Source organism: Oncorhynchus gorbuscha, linkage group LG15 (genome assembly GCF_021184085.1).
Source record: "Oncorhynchus gorbuscha isolate QuinsamMale2020 ecotype Even-year linkage group LG15, OgorEven_v1.0, whole genome shotgun sequence".
NCBI lineage: Eukaryota > Metazoa > Chordata > Actinopteri > Salmoniformes > Salmonidae > Oncorhynchus > Oncorhynchus gorbuscha.
Window position 1 is genome coordinate 79,628,140 of NC_060187.1, and position 16,260 is coordinate 79,644,399.

General features: G+C 45.9%; 2 protein-coding genes across 4 annotated transcripts in view; both read right to left on the reverse strand.

Moving 5' to 3' along the window:
* Positions 1–2,741: 2,741 nt before the first annotated feature.
* si:dkeyp-69b9.6 lies at positions 2,742–10,780 on the reverse strand. The gene is given in 7 exon segments (XM_046303108.1): positions 2,742–6,347; positions 6,645–8,092; positions 8,094–8,204; positions 8,206–9,322; positions 9,607–9,686; positions 9,999–10,124; positions 10,446–10,780. Coding segments are annotated over 4 exon segments (4,656 nt in total). The 5' UTR covers positions 8,943–9,322; positions 9,607–9,686; positions 9,999–10,124; positions 10,446–10,780; the 3' UTR covers positions 2,742–3,987.
* An 819-nt stretch (positions 10,781–11,599) lies between these two features.
* LOC123996324 (protein shisa-7-like) overlaps positions 11,600–16,260 on the reverse strand; it is a 29,838-nt gene continuing 25,177 nt past the window's right edge. For all 3 annotated transcript variants that reach the window (XM_046299682.1, XM_046299680.1, XM_046299681.1), the window contains one exon: positions 11,600–16,236. In XM_046299682.1, coding sequence (XP_046155638.1) covers positions 15,014–16,236 — 1,223 coding nt within the window. In that variant the 3' untranslated portion in view covers positions 11,600–15,013. The remainder of the gene's footprint in view (positions 16,237–16,260) is intronic.

Consider the following 16,260-nt stretch of genomic DNA (forward strand, 5'->3'; position numbering starts at 1 on the left):
GTATAATTAATGGGGAAACAATTGATACACTGATTGATGATAAACTATCATACATGTGTGTTTACTGCAGAACGAACCTTGCATGCCTTTATGCCTGACCTATTCATGATAATTCATCTGTTAGAACAATTTGAGAAGGTTTGAGAGAGCATAGAACAGACCTACAGAAGAGGTAGTTAGAATATAGAAAAGACTTGACAATGACCTTAAATTACATTCACATGGTCTACAAATGGTTTTCTATTTTAAATCATAATCACTTTTGCTTTAAGCTATAGTAGGCTATATATTTTATCTGTATACTCGTTATTGTGGCGGCACCATCTCACCAGGTTAAATGTACTTAGCGAACAAAGGTGACTCTGATTTGATAGGTAGGCTATAATATGCTTCTTCGGCTGTAGGCCTACATGACATGTGGAGAATGCACTAACACGAACAGACCATGGTATCTAGAAATTAAAATGATAGTTAGCATTTCATGTTTCTTTTTGTATTTAGAAATGAATTATTGATCTTTAGTAGTATTTGGTGTTGAAACAGAGGGAATAAGCATAATGAAGCTAAATGTGCATATCCCTCTATAGCAGTTAGTGTGACAGTGCTGCTGCCACCTAAAAAATACTTAAGTCAAACCAGAACAACAGACCACAGCTGTCATACTTCATTAAGGTAAACTCTAATACTGTAGTCTACATTACAATAGCCTATATTCACACAAACTAACAGAACTAGGTCAGTAGGGCAGCTATAACTGCCTTGCAATTCTGTATGTATGCATTTATGTTGATGTTCTATCTGTGTCGTACACAAATAGATTTATCTCACACTCGCATGCAAGCATGAGTCTGCAAACACACACACACATTTGTACACACTCGGTCACTCACATGCACGCACGGCTCAGACGTGCGCACTCACTGATCAGACGTGTGCACTCACTGACACACACAGCTCAGACATGGACACTGCACGTTTCCGACTCTTGAATCCACCCCCTATTGGTGTAAATCCATGTGACTGCCACACTCTAAAACACAGGGGCCAGAGTACAGTGAGCAGAAATGAGTTGCCTAATGCCATCTAGTGGATTTAACATAATACTGTAGGCTGTAGATGTCCATTATTTATTTATTTGGGGTGGTTGTGAGTTGTGGCCATTTCAAATTGGGGTCATGGAAAGCAAAGCAACAAAAAAAAGCATTTCTGGTCGAATATACAACATTAATTGGATTGACCTGCCAATAAGTTGGATAACCATAGTGGTGCTGGATAACCATAGTGGTGTTGGATAACCATAGTGGTGCTGGATAACCATAGTGGTGTTGGATAACCATAGTGGTGCTGGATAACCATAGTGGTGTTGGATAATAACCATAGTGGTGCTGGATAACCATAGTGGTGCTGGATAACCATAGTGGTGTTGGATAACCATGGTGTTGGATAACCATAGTGGTGCTGGATAACCATAGTGGTGTTGGATAACCATAGTGGTGTTGGATAACCATAGTGGTGCTGGATAACCATAGTGGTGTTGGATAACCATAGTGGTGTTGGATAACCATAGTGGTGCTGGATAACCATAGTGGTGTTGGATAACCATAGTGGTGCTGGATAACCATAGTGGTGCTGGATAACCATAGTGGTGCTGGATAACCATAGTGGTGCTGGATAACCATAGTGGTGTTGGATAACCATAGTGGTGCTGGATAACCATAGTGGTGCTGGATAACCATAGTGGTGCTGGATAACCATAGTGGTGCTGGATAACCATAGTGGTGCTGGATAACCATAGTGGTGCTGGATAACCATAGTGGTGTTGGATAACCATAGTGGTGCTGGATAACCATAGTGGTGTTGGATAACCATAGTGGGTGTTGGATAACCATAGTGGTGTGGATAACCATAGTTGTTGGATAACCATAGTGGTGTTGGATAACCATAGTTGTGCTGGATAACATAGTTGTTGGATAACCATAGTGGTGTTGGATAACCATAGTGGTGGATAACCATAGTGGTGTTGGATAACCATAGTGGTGCTGGATAACCATAGTGGTGATAACCTGGATAACCATAGTGGTGCTGGATAACCATAGTGGTGTTGGATAACCATAGTGGTGTGCTGGATAACCATAGTTGTGCTGGATAACCATAGTGGTGTTGGATAACCATAGTTGTGCTGGATAACTATAGTTGTGTTGGATAACCATAGTGGTGTTGGATAACCATAGTGGTGTTGGATAACCATAGTGGTGTTGGATAACCATAGTGGTGCTGGATAACCATAGTGGTGTTGGATAACCATAGTGGTGTTTGATAACCATAGTGGTGTTGGATAACCATAGTGGTGCTGGATAACCATAGTGGTGTTGGATAACCATAGTGGTAACCATAGTGGTGTTGGATAACCATAGTGGTGCTGGATAACTATAGTTGTGTTGGATAACCATAGTGGTGTTGGATAACCATAGTGGTGTTGGATAACCATAGTGGTGTTGGATAACCATAGTGGTGTTGGATAACCATAGTTGTGCTAAGTTGAAATGTATTTGTATATCCATGATGACATCCTGAAATCCATCAGGACCACACAGCTATTTAACTATATCTGGGACAAAACTATTATACTGATTTTGGTATTCGTAACATTTTTCTCATTATAGAGTCAATACCCACATGATTAGTTATCAGTAACTATGCCGTTCTTCATCATTAGCCGTACATGATACATGGAGAAAAAGCACAGCAGAGAACACTTATGTTTTATTCAATGCTGAAGTATAATCAACAACTATCTTTGTTTTAAGTAAATAAAGTGATAGAAATGTACTTAGAACTATTCTTTTTCTTTAGAAGATAAAACAAGGCCTGACAGGGTTATGAACATGATTGCAACTCAGCAAAAAATAAGAGAAGAGGACAGGATAGAATCCAGGTTTGGCAGGTCGACAGATGGAGTTAAACACACATTAATACATGTAATCATAACTGGTTTTGCTACTATGAAGGAACAGTAAAAGCTATATAAAGTACTTTGTGAAAACAGAAACACAGCAGTGATAAGATATTAACACAATATACGTTACAGTGAGCTTTGTTCATCCTGTCTTGATCTCAATATCTTGGTATAAAAGCTACAATTGTTTCCACAGGCATGAAAATTAAATAAAGTCATGATTAGCAAGGCTTTTTGTAAGATAAGACTTTGTTGTCTGGAAGTGGTATTCACTTCAATCTATTAAGATTCTCAAATGTATTTTTAAAGACGTGATTAAATCACTGGGGACATTTTTCAGGACTTTGTTAACTTACGCTTAAAACACGTCCTTTTCGGATGTTCTGAATTAATCATCACACAGTGAGTTCACAACCTCCGCAACAAACTGACCAAAAAACACACATGCACCGACAAACAGACTGCCTCTCTACCAACCAGAAGTCTGTGTCCCACCCTCTCCCTACTCCTACTAAATGCACTTTTTACATCAAATAAATCTCCAAAGGGGCTCTAGGTGAACATCAACAAGACATAGTACACAGCAGAGACAGAGTTATCATACAGCTAGGGGTATAGAAGGGATGCTAGTAAGGCTGAGGGGGTAGAGTTAAATTAGCAGGTCAAATCACCTAAACATGTCTAATAACTGCACAGTGTCAGCCAAGCATAGTGTCAATGCACTTAAGGGTTAATGATCATATGAAAACAGTAATGTCTTTCAACATCCTCCCATACAGTTGGATGGAAGAATTCCGGGTGATCCTTGGTTGATCTACAGTAGTTCATGTTGTTAAAACAGTCATTCTAACAGTCAGTGAGTTGAGTTGATGAGGTCCAGACAGACACCAGACCAATTTAAAACACCCCCCCCCTCCCAAAGGCTTTTGTTTTTTAAAGTCCATCTTCTTCTATGAATAGTCCAAAACTGATAACCTCTCCCTTTCCTATCAATGAAAATCTAAACACGACTACCTTAGAATTCAGCAAGCTCAGTATCTGTACTCTGTAAGCAGGGAGTGCGACATCTCCCCCTGCTCCTCTCTGCTCTTCCTCTCCCCCGCCCTCTTGGACAACTTCAGGCGGATAGCGCCACCTCGTGGAAGTCCCTTGGCCCGATGTCGGCAGGTCACCTTGTGCCTGCGGAGGAGGGGGGCGTTCCAGAAGCGAGCAGAGCAGCGTCTGCAGGAGAAGGACCCTCGGGCGCGATGAGTCGCCCGGTGGATGAAGGCTTCCAGGAGCCTGTGAGACTGCTTCCCACACACACCGCAGCACAGACGCTCCTGGGGGGACAGGACTCTCTGGGTGTGTTTAGCTGCCCTGTGGGCTAGCAGGCCGGCCTGGCGGGCAAACATGGCGTGGGGACAGATGGAGCAGGCAAAACGTTTCACTGGGACTTTGAGAGATGACAGGATTTGTATCTTCATCCCTCTTGTTGTGACCAGCTCATATCCTCCCCCTCCCGCTTCCCCCCCTCGTCTAATCTTCAACAGAAGCTTTTTCTTCCTCAGCTGTTTTTGCAAAACAGACCTCCTCTTCCTCTGGTTTTTCCTCTCCTCGTCTCTGACGAAGCCTGAGGACTCCCCCCACATGTCCCCCCTTCCCTCCCTCCTGTCGGACTTTCTCTTCTTCTTGTGTCTCCTCATGTCATCGTGTGATTGGATGTTCCTGTGGTGTGGTTGCTGGGACTGTGGCTCTGAACGGTGGTGGTGATGTGAAGAATGGTGGTGGTGGTGATGGTGGTCGGATGGCAGCTCCGTGAGGGGCTGGAATGGAGCTGTAGTATGAAGGGTGTGACTACTGGACCCAGCTGGGTAAATGTGCTCCCCTTTTACCCTTGCTGGGGAATGCTGGTGCTGAGGGGGCATGATTGTGGAGTTGGGTGGCAGGGGCTGAGAGTAGGGAGGGATGCTGGAGGCTGAGGAGTGGGCCGTACCAGCATCATAGAAAAGGGGGGAGTAGCCAGCTGGGGGCTGAGGTGGCTGTTGTTGATGACTGTGGGTGACAACACTGTGACTCTGCTGCCCCCCGTGGCCCTCAGTGGAAGGTGCCATCTGAAGGAGGGCGTTGGTGGCTGCCTCGCTCTCTGACGCAGTCCCACTCACTCCACCACCAGCTGCACTGTTTACCCCTGACCCACTGCCGTCCCCTTGTGCGTTGTCAGGGCCGGTGCGGGCCAGGCCGTGCTGCGACAGCCTGTGTCGAGTGAGGCTGTTGGAGTAGGCAAAGGCCTTCCCACAAACCTCGCAGCTGAACAGCTTCTCACCTCCGTTCTCATGGACCGTCTGGTGATGAGCCGTCAGGTGGAAGTGATGACGGAAAGACTTCCAGCATATGGCACAGGTGTAGAGCCTGGGCGGGGGCTGGCTGTTAGAGCCTTGAGGCTTGACATCTTGGGGGTATGAATAATAGGAGGAGGAGCTGTTTCCTTGGTTCTGTTCCCTGTCTTGGCCCATCCCACATGACGGGTTTGTGTTGAAGTTGTTGAGGTTCTCCCCTCCTGGTGTTGTGGGGACCTCTTCCAGCTCCCCTTTCTGATGGAGCTTCCCGTGCCTCTTGAGGCTCTGGGAGTAGCCAAACTCTTTCCCACACAGGCTGCACTTGTAGTTCTTCTCCCCAGAGTGAACGGTGTGGTGCTTGGTGAGGTGGAAGGCCTCTCTGAAGTGCTTCCCACATGTGCTGCAGCGGTGGGGCTTCTCCCCAGTATGGACACGGTCGTGCCTACGCAGGGTCTCGCGGCGTGCAAACCCCCTGCCGCAAACACTGCACAGATATGGTCGTGGAATGTTGCTCGACTCCCTGGGAGCTCTGGGGGTGTACTGCCTGCGTTTAGGGGGAGCGTTGGGGTCTTTGGGCTTTCTGGGTTTCCGGGGACGTTTTGGTTTGGCAGCAGGGTTCTGTGGATCATTCCCCTGCTGTTGGTTGTGGTTCATATTACCACTCATACCATCCTGGTTCCCTGCTCCTCTATAGGTCTTATCCATCCCAGATGTTGATGAAGGGGACCCCAAGGGACCTAAGTCCAGCCCCCCCAACAGCCCTCCGATGATATCCCTCCTATCGTCGCCTCTGTTCCCACTGTTCATATCACAGTTGGCGGCAGCTGCGGCGGCAATGGCTGAGATGGCGTTGTTGACAGAGCTGGTAACGTCATCTTCAGAGTCATCCAGGAGAGAGGACAGGGGGAGGTGCTGTTGGTGGTGATGTTGGGTTTGACTCTGAGGGTGGGGGTGCAGCGTCGGGGCCAATGGTGCCTTCCTCAGCGCCGGGCCCACCATCCCACTGCCACAGGGGGAGGCTCCAGAGTAACACGGAGACGGGTTACCTTGAGAACGGTGGTCGTCATGGTAGCCTGTGTAACGATTCCGAGAGTAATCAGTGGGGTATTTACCATCTGGCCTGTCCCTGCTGTTAGCATTCCCTCCCCTCTCTGACTGAAACAGACCACCATCACACCCTAGCCTTGACTTCTGACCTCCCTCACCTCCCATGATCACACCCTCTTCATCTTCCTCAGTTTTCCCATAAATCACCCCTCTACTACCCTGGTAATCCCCACCTCCTCCACCTTCTCCTCCGCCCCCTCCTCCCATTCTGCCCTCCCCTACAGCTCCTTCCTTGCTGCTGCCCTGTGGTTTTGATGCCCTACCTGGCTTGCCGCATGTGCCAGAGGCAGCATGGTTGAGTAGAGAGGTACTCTCACGGAAGCATCGACCGCAGGCTGGACAGCGGAAGGGCTTGTCCTGGTGAATCTTCTCGTGTCGCGTCAGCGACTCACGGCGGTTGAAAGCCCGGGAGCAGATGCTGCAGCCATACGGGCGAGCCTCTGAGTGGATGACGCCATGCTGGAGGAGGTGCCCCTTTTTCTTGAAGTGCTTGCCACAATCTGAGCAATTGAAGGTCTTGTCAGGGCTGGGGCAGGTAGATGAGGCCTGGACTGAGTTGGACGATTGTTGGGAGGACAGTGAGTTAGACTGAGAGTTCAGATCCTGGGTGGAGTGTTCCTGGGTGGAGTGTGGGAGACTGGGGTCAGTTAGTGGTTGGATATGAGTCGGGTTTGGGTTAATGCTGGCATTATTGCTAGTACCTGCTGCCGTAGACTCATGCATACGCAGGTGCCTGCGAAGGCTGGAGAGGTGAGTGAAGGTTTTTCCACACTCACCACAGTTATAGAGGGGCTCAGTGTCAGCCTGTGTAGATGCAGATGGCATGGAGCCCATGTTATCAGGTTTGGATAGGTGAGAACCATTAGTAACCAGGACTGATGCTGCAGTGGAGGAGGGGCCAGAGGAAGAGGAGGATGAGACAACTGATGATGAAGATGAGGATGATGAAGAGGCAAGGAGGGATGGATCTCCTCCCAAACCTGACATGCCAACCCCTCCGCCCCCACCCCCAACCAACCCTGGGGAGGGGTCGTGGCCCAGTCCCCCTGCACTGCTGCTAGCATTGGGGTTCCCACTGCTGTGGCCGCTGCTGCTGTTACTGCCGCCATCTGACTTCCTCTGTGGCAGGTAGCCAGCCATCGCTTTCTTCCTTCTACTGCTGCTGCTTCCGCCCCCACTGCTGTCCCCCTTGCCGTCATCCTTGGAGAGGGACAGATGAAGAGGCAGGGGGAGCGGCAGGCCTGCTTCCTGCTGCATCAGAGAGGCCAGCTGGTTGGAGGAGAGCACTGGGATGCCCTGGAAGTCAAAACCACCCAGGGAAGAGGGCTGGGAGCCTGGGTGTAGGGGGTGGTGAGGGTGGGAGTGCGAATGGGGGTGGGACAGGGTATGGGGAGGCAGCTGCTGCTGCTGCTGTGGAGGCTGCTGCTGTGGCTGAGCGGTAGAGAGGGAATGCGAATGAGAGGAATGCAGAGCTGGAGGCGGAGCAAGGCCTGAGCTGGATCCCTCACTCTGACCTAAACCTATCCCCAGGTGGTTGTGGGTTCCCTGTTGAACCAGAAACTGCTCTAAGCTAGCGTTAGCAGGCACCCCAGAGAGAAAGTACTGATTAGCAGCTAGCATGCAACTGAACTGCTGATGAAGACTCCGTGCATCAGACTGGGCCCCAACCAGCTGGTGTCCCAGAGAGGTGACTGTACTGCTACTGGGGGGGATTGTTAGTTACCACTGAACTGGAGGGGGAGGGGGAAGAGGATGAAGGGCCAGGTGATGCTTGGGGGACAGAGAGGCCTGGATGCAGAGGGGGTGGTGGAGGGGGGGCAACTCCCAACCCCCCCAGCACCCCCACTACTGCTACCCCCAGAAAAGTGCTCGAAGCGGCCGACCCCAGAATGCAGTTGCTCCTGTGCCAGAGCTGCCTCTGTCGGGTGGAAGGAACGCAGGAACTGTGGGTAGCCTGACACATGGCTTGAGCTGCTGCTACTCATCTTGCTTGACTTGGATCTTTGTGAGGATGAAGAAGGTTGTTGTTGTAGAGGGGGAGGAGGGGCGCTCATTTTGGCAAAAATAGAGGCAGAATCGGAAAAGGCGTTGCTTCTGGCCCCTTGGAGGGACCCAAGGCCTAGCCCAGACAGGAGAGCTCCTGAGGTCTCGGCCTGCTGTTGTTGTTGCTGCTGGAGCTGGTGCTGGTGAAGCTGCACCTGCTGCTGATGTTGTAGCTGTCGTTCTAACCCAAGGCCTTTGAACTGATGGGCCTGGTGTCCGCTTAACATCTCTATTATGTCCAAATTGTATTTTCCAAATTGGAACATCTCCCACTCACTGGCACATGGGGGTGCAGGAGCCACACCTCCAGCACCAGGAGCAGCGACAATGATCCCACCACTGCCACCAACGGACGAGCTTCGGCCGAGGGATCCTGCAGTGCCACTATTTGACCTGGAACTGCCTGAGTCGCCTCGGCTTGATCCCGAACTCCGCCCAATAACACTGCCGGTCCCCCCTGTTCGCGCACTTCGGCTGCTGCTACTTCCGCCCGATCGCCCACTGCCCCCACTCTCCATCCAACAGGAGAGGAAGCAAGTGTGTGGGGAATGGGGTTATTTAGTGTAAAGGGTCTTTTTTCTCAAACGCGAACAGTTCTCACAGTTCTTTTCAACGTGGATACCGTATTCTCTTTTTATCTTGATGGGTTGGTGCCATTTTATTAAAGACTTTGTACAGTTTCATGGGGAGAAAAGGCCTTGTTTTGGTGCAATTGTTGTTGTTTGTTGGTCTCTTGGTGTTTTATGGTACAGAACAATCTTTATTAGAGAGCAGTTCAGTCAACAGCTGTTGGTTGGCTGTTTCAGTTACAGTGTTTTCATCCATATCATCGTTTCCCTTCATCCACATCAGTTTATTCACTCATTCTCTGGGAAGAGATTATGTTTTCTTCTCCTCACTGAAAAACAGAGACTACATTTGTCAAAACAGATACTTCTGTTTGATAAAAACTATTAAATTAAAGAGCTTACATTTGTAAATACACCAACATTTGTACCATTATGATACACCAAAGTGTGTAGGATAAAATAACATTTCTTTAGCTTAAGCTTAAAATAAATTCACACAACAAAAAAAGTATATAATGTATACACACATATATATAGAGATATTTTTTAAACAATGTATTTTTTATTATTATTGAAAATGGATAAAGTAGATGATGAAAATGCAATCACGAACCTTTGTCAACAATGTATATATGTATGTTGTTTTATCCAGGGCGCAATTGAAAAAGAGACCTAGGTCTCAATATGTCGCACCTGTTAAAATAAAGGTTAGATAAAATAAAATTTAGTAATGATATATTTTTTCAAATGTCAGTCTTACTAAAAATTAATAGTTTTCCAAATGTAAGTATAGTATGCTGAATTACTATTTTATTACTACTGTTATTAGAATGTATTTATTGTTTATTACTAGGGTATTACTACTGCATATAGTTTCTTATGAACTGAGCACTGTCACATTTTTTAAGACCCCCTAACTGTAAATAAAACATGAATTATTATGAATTATTATTGCATGTTTATAAGACGTCGGCGAAATATTGATCACGTTATGGAAAATATTACCTTTGAATTTTGACAGATGTCAATGAGTCAAAATATGTGTTCCCCCGACAGCGGAGGGAGATGGATTTTATTTCACAATCGCATCTTTTTGATTGCCTTTCACATTAGTAGTGTAGATGACCAATCCTGTGGGGAGGACATAAATTCAGAATCAGCAACTGTTATTCAGCCACTGCAAAAATTGCATAATTGCACAATACTAGCTACGGGAACTACTAACTTTGGGTTGCACATTGCTTTGACAAACATTGGGGGTTTTGCAAAGAAGCGCTTACATGCAAAACTGACAGCTTTTGGTATAACATTCTGCTATTTAGCTAGCAGATATCGCATGCAACCCATACAAATACACAACACACACGGCTTGCTATCTATAGCATAAAAAATATGCATTCAAGAGCCAATGAATGCCTCTTGGCAGAATAAAATACGAAATTGATTATTTACCTACACATCCAAGTACAAGTTCAGGATGCGGCCTGTCACGCCTTCCTACCATCTAGCTATCATTCGCTTAGCTCTCCATTTCTGCGTACTGTTTTCGACTCGTTAGCCATAGCCATGTTCACTGATGCTGAGCTAGGTGAATGCTCGGCTCCCTTTCGCTTTTAAATACTCAGTATTTGAGTCTGCAACCTTTTCCTCGCCATTTGACAGCATCAATCCCCATTGGTAATGATGAGTTGGTGATGTTTTTGTCGGCTTAAATGTTTTGGACGGTCGGTTATCATTTTGGGGGGGTAAAAGGGAATGACGTGTGCTCACTTAACATTGGTCCTTTCCGGCCCGTGAAATATTTCCGGGTAGCATAACCTGTGGTTCAGTAGTTGTTTTGGATAGCAAGCATGATAGCTAACTGATATTTTGCATTGAATTATTCTTATTTACTTTTAGTAAAGATTTTTATGGTATATTATGTCAAGTAGTCACCCGTATAGGTATCCGAATGACAAATAATGTGATAAAAATCCGTCAGAAATAGATTCAGACTCTGCGGGAGGTTGAAGCCATTTTAACTGGCTTCATGCTGCAGCTGGGCATAGCATTCACCAACCAGACGTGTTAAAATGGCTGCCGTGTATTTGCTAACTTGCATTTCATTATCATTCATATAAAAGTTTTTTTTTAAATGCCTAGATGTTTGGACATACTTGCTTGTCATTCTGGCACGTGCGGGGTGCAGGCTTTGTCATGCAAATGTATGGTTTCATTGAAATGGTAATGTATACCTGGATCAGGGGTAACTCCTGAAGGCTATTGGTGCAGGCTTTTGCTCCAAACCCGTGGTAACATACCTGATTCAGTTAATTAAGGTCCTGGGGAACCGTTATAATTTTGTTGAAATTAAAGCTTGCAGGACAGTCGCTCTCCAGGGGGGTGGTTGCCATATTAGCTAGTGGTTTAGTTGTAGCCTACTGTAGATTTAGGAACAACTTCCCACAGAATGTCTAACATGTATTCGATCTTACCTGTGAGTAAAGTCACTTCATATGAGAATAGTTGAGTAGGATGGCTAGTTTATCACTACTAATATCATACAATTTCATCAGTACTTGAGTAAGACCCTGATGAAAGAAACAAGTCTGACAACCTTTTCCACCAACTTTATTTTACAAATGTAGTGTTTGATCACTGCTGTATCCAAGGGGATCAAAATGCATTGGAGAAATTAAAAGTAGGCCTTTATATATTAAAATGAATAATAGTCATGAAGTTCACTTGTAAATATCATCCCATACAAATCTATATAATCTCATACAAATCTAGATTTAGATTTATCCTTCGTCGTTCTACATATGTTTAAATGAATTAATGATGGTGTCGAAACATACACCTATTCATTCATCTCTTTGTGTCTTATTTTATTCACCATCTATTACATGTGTTATTTGTCATTACTCATCAAAAATATCCCTGTTGCCACATAATAGGCTATATAGAAATATGTTAAATGTTAAGCATTTGGGTGGTCACTGTACATTCCACTAAATACTCACATATAATTTGTTGAAGCCTCAAATTAATGTGTTATAGAAGAGAGCCACAACCCATTAGAATATTCTGATTGTACTAGCTATACAAAATACAATATACTTACACAAAAAAAGGTTTACCATGTACAAAATAATGGCAGAAGTGTATGTAATGACTGTTTCAATGGTTATGGCTTATGGCGATAGTACAGACATTGCTACAGACTTTCTGTGACTTGAATACAAATCTAAAACTAGGTTAGCTGTCCTAATTCCCTGAAAAAAGACACTGTTACTGAACATTCAGGTAGTTACTGTTATACCCTTTTTACCTACCTGTGTTTAAGACATGAATGTAAACACATACATTGTGACATCATGTGTTAACCCTTTGCGTTTTATTAGGTTCGGCTGTGGTATTAGCAAGTGTTTCAATTTGGTCCCAGACCCAGAACTTTTCCCTCCCTAGTCCCTATCAATATTGTCTGACCTTGTGAACGGTGAGTGTAATGATTCCACCCCAACACGTGGAACCAACACAACTTTTGCTAATACCTATGCAATATTTTCAAATAGTCTAGATAGAAGGCTCCATCTAGAGAAAGGGACTAGGGAGAGGTTTGTAATTGGGCCTTTGTCTCAAAACATACTGTAATAAAGCTCTGTATTCAGGCATATGGTCAATGCATTACCAAGACATGGAGTTGACATGCATCAAGATTAGACAGTGTTAGTTTGAATCCCCATTTTGTGTTCAGATGTAACAAAAACAAACTAAATGTCATGAGAAAGATAGGTATCTAAAAACATGTAAACACTTAAAAATCTCACTAAGAAAAATAACACCAACATCATTACTATAAGATAACCATTAATTATAACAACAATTATAATAATCATTAATAATAACACTTGTTGTAATCATGACAATAACTGACATGGACTACCCAGTGAACACCGTCTGACGCCGACGTCCATGGACATCTAAAAGATGCCATTTTGCTCACTGGGTAAGTGACCATTGTGTTTAGGAAGATTGTCAAAAGAAAATCTGTATCAACATGTCAGTCATTTTATCTCCTGAATTATGTCAGATTTTTTTCTTCTGTCCATTTGTAAGCCATATGAGACATTTTGTATACTGTAGATGATATATATATATATATACAGTTATACTTCTCTCTTAGTCGAATACAAGTCTGTTCATTTTCTTAAGTCCCTTAAGTTTATCAAACACAGCCCCGCGCATCACCAGTGACTGAGTGTCCTTTTTTGCTGAATGTAAACCACTAAGACGTGATACAAAATATGTCTGTCTTTATCTGGTGCAAATATCAGGGGATTGTGCAAAAACGTTTCTGTCTTAGTGTTTCCCTCTTTGAGCTGGGCTGGAAAAAAAACTGCTCATGTTATTTTTTTACAAGTTTGACTCCAGGCATCTACAGGACATACTACTCACACGTCAGTGACAATATCAACACCACAAATTAAGTGAAAGCATTAATATGCTGTATTATATGGTCCAAAGCCACACACGTAGGATAGGATTAGCCCTTAATATTAAGCATTATTATTGATATTATGGCATTTCTACCTAATAGAGAACGGTTGGAGTGTGTTACTACGAACAAGCAAGGTCCTCTTCTGATGAAGGGCATCCTAGCCAACCAAGTCTCTTCTGAGTCTCACCCTCATATCTGACTGCTTCATCTGACTGCTGACTGAGTCATCCTACAGTATGCATTATAGTCCACTGCCTTGTTACAGTCAATTCCCTAGACACATAGACTTTGGCTTGCTCTGAAGCCAATCATTTGTATTGTCCTGTAGAAATGTTGGCTTGTGTCAGTTCTCCTCTGGTGAGATTAATAACATGGTGATTGTCAGACGTGCTTTCACTGTGGTATTTTATTTGTATCCCAATGCATGGCTTTGAAGGTCAGTCGTATTATGATGTGCAACACCTGCATCATAGTGTACTTTTTGTGCTCTATGAAAGAAAATACCCTGTAGTTGCAGTAGCTAATCATCCTATTGGTAGGCTGATCAACTCAGAAGTTCCTCGTCAAACATAGTGACTCATGGCTCAATCAGATTTGGTTGTCCTGATGAAGACAGGTGGGTCACAGGGGAGCTCCAGGTAGAAGTTGCACTTAGGCACAGATTTAGGATCAGCTCAACCTCCCCAAATGCTGAGCATAACTATTAGGCGGTGGTGGGATGCAAAACTGACCTCAGATCAGTTACTGGGGGCAACTAAAGAATGTATGGAAGCAATTTTCTCAATGTCACTCACTCATTCACACAAGAAGCAACTATCGACAGCTCTGTTTTCCTGCGCCACAATGAGGCGGGCTCACTCGTATACCACTCCCTGGATTCAATACCCTACATCATCCGACATTCCACATCATAGGTCACGAAGATCATCAGTTCAATGAGGAAAATAGCATCCTTTGATACAAGTGTAACCTGTTTTTCTATGTAACACTGAAGTACACAGTCTGGCCGTACACCACTCTTCTCTCTCTCATACTTAGATGTATTATCTTGGTCCCTCCTTTCTAATATGGCTCAAAAGTTTCTTTATTCTGTTAAACATTTGATATAAAACACAAGGTTATGCATGAACAAACAAGTTTCTTAACTAAGTCCTAGCTATCTAATTTCTCCCACGTTTTTTTTTCAGTTATTCATGGAATCAGTGTATGGCAATATGGCACATTAGATATGAAATATGGCTGATGTATCACATATATAAAAATGGCAGGATAATTCCGTTCCTCTACCATTTTGACCTCTAAGCAAGTCCTTCATCTCCCTATATGTACAGATTGATTCACCATATTTCCTTCTCTACCCTTCCTATTCTCATATGTCTACTCTCTTCATGAAGACCACACACACAGTAGGTAGAATTTGCCCTAACCACTGATACAGAGTCAGATATTTGTTCATCCCCCTAATGGTTAAGGGTGGGTTTAGGGGTGAGATAATCTGATCCTAGATCTGCAGTTGATGGCAATTTCTACCTGGTGCCCCTCACACTGTCACCTCATTCTTACTGCCTGTCCTGATGCCCTGACTTCCTCCCCCTCCTCCTCCACTTCCTCCTCCTCTACTTCCTCCTCCCGCTCCTCCGTCGCCCCCTCCTGGTATAAAGTGTAACTGCTCGATAGTGTTCTGCCTCTTGGCAGCGAAAGCCATCCTCTTGGCGCTGTGGCCCCCTAGCGTCCCTGTTCCCATGACAACCCCCGCCCCGGGCATCTCGCTACCACCCCAGCCCCCCATGCCTCCACTCATATGCCCCGTCATGCCCTGGCTTCTCTCCTGCTCCCTCCCCGAGGTGGGGTGAGAGTTCATCTTGATCATGTGGTGGCGGTCCAGGGAGGGAGTGGCACATACATTCTGCTGGGACTGGGCTTTCTGCTGAGGGGTGATACCACCCCGGGGGAGAGTGGGGACCATGCCTCCCCCGCCTCCATGGGCATATGGATCCTGCACACCCACTCCCATCCCTCCGACACCCCTACCCATGCTCTCCTCCAGGTGATCTGGGGACATGAGTAGGCGATCCTGGAGACGCTCCTGGGGCCAATCCTTGGGCTTCCTCGTCAGGGTCTGGTTGTTGGACTGAGGCCGCTCCTGGGGTCGATCCTTGGGCTTCCTCGTCAGGGTCTGGTTGTTGGACTGAGGCCGCTCCTGGGGTCGATCCTGGGGCTTCCTTGTCAGGGTCTGGGTGTTGGACTGAGGCCGCTCCTGGGGTCGATCCTGGGGCTTCCTTGTCAGGGTCTGGGTGTTGGACTGAGGCCGCTCCTGGGGTCGATCCTGGGGCTTCCTTGTCAGGGTCTGGGTGTTGGAGTTCTTAGTAGCAGCAGCCATGGCTTTGTAGTACTGGTGCTGTTGGTTCTTGGACATCCTGGAGAGGGTCCCAGTGTTCCCGGGGACGTCCCCCATGTTGAGCAGCTGGTCCTGCGACATGACCTTCCTGGCAGGCTTGGACAGGGTGTCGTAGTTGAGGTTGTAGTGCTGCTCGGTTGGGTCCAGGGGGTAGGGGTTGACCGTGGGGGAGACGGGGGGTAGGCCGGTGGGTTGAATCCAGGGGCGGGGGGCGTGGCGAGGGAGGGTGCCCCTCCCACCCATGGTGTTGTAGTCTCCGCCACAGGGGATGTGGTGACTGGAGGACTGGAGAGCGGGCTGGGCTGTGTGGGGACGCCTCTTGGTGGTGCAGTAGCCCGATGAATATTCATCAAGACCACTCTTTTCTGGAATCAAAAGAGGAATAGTGA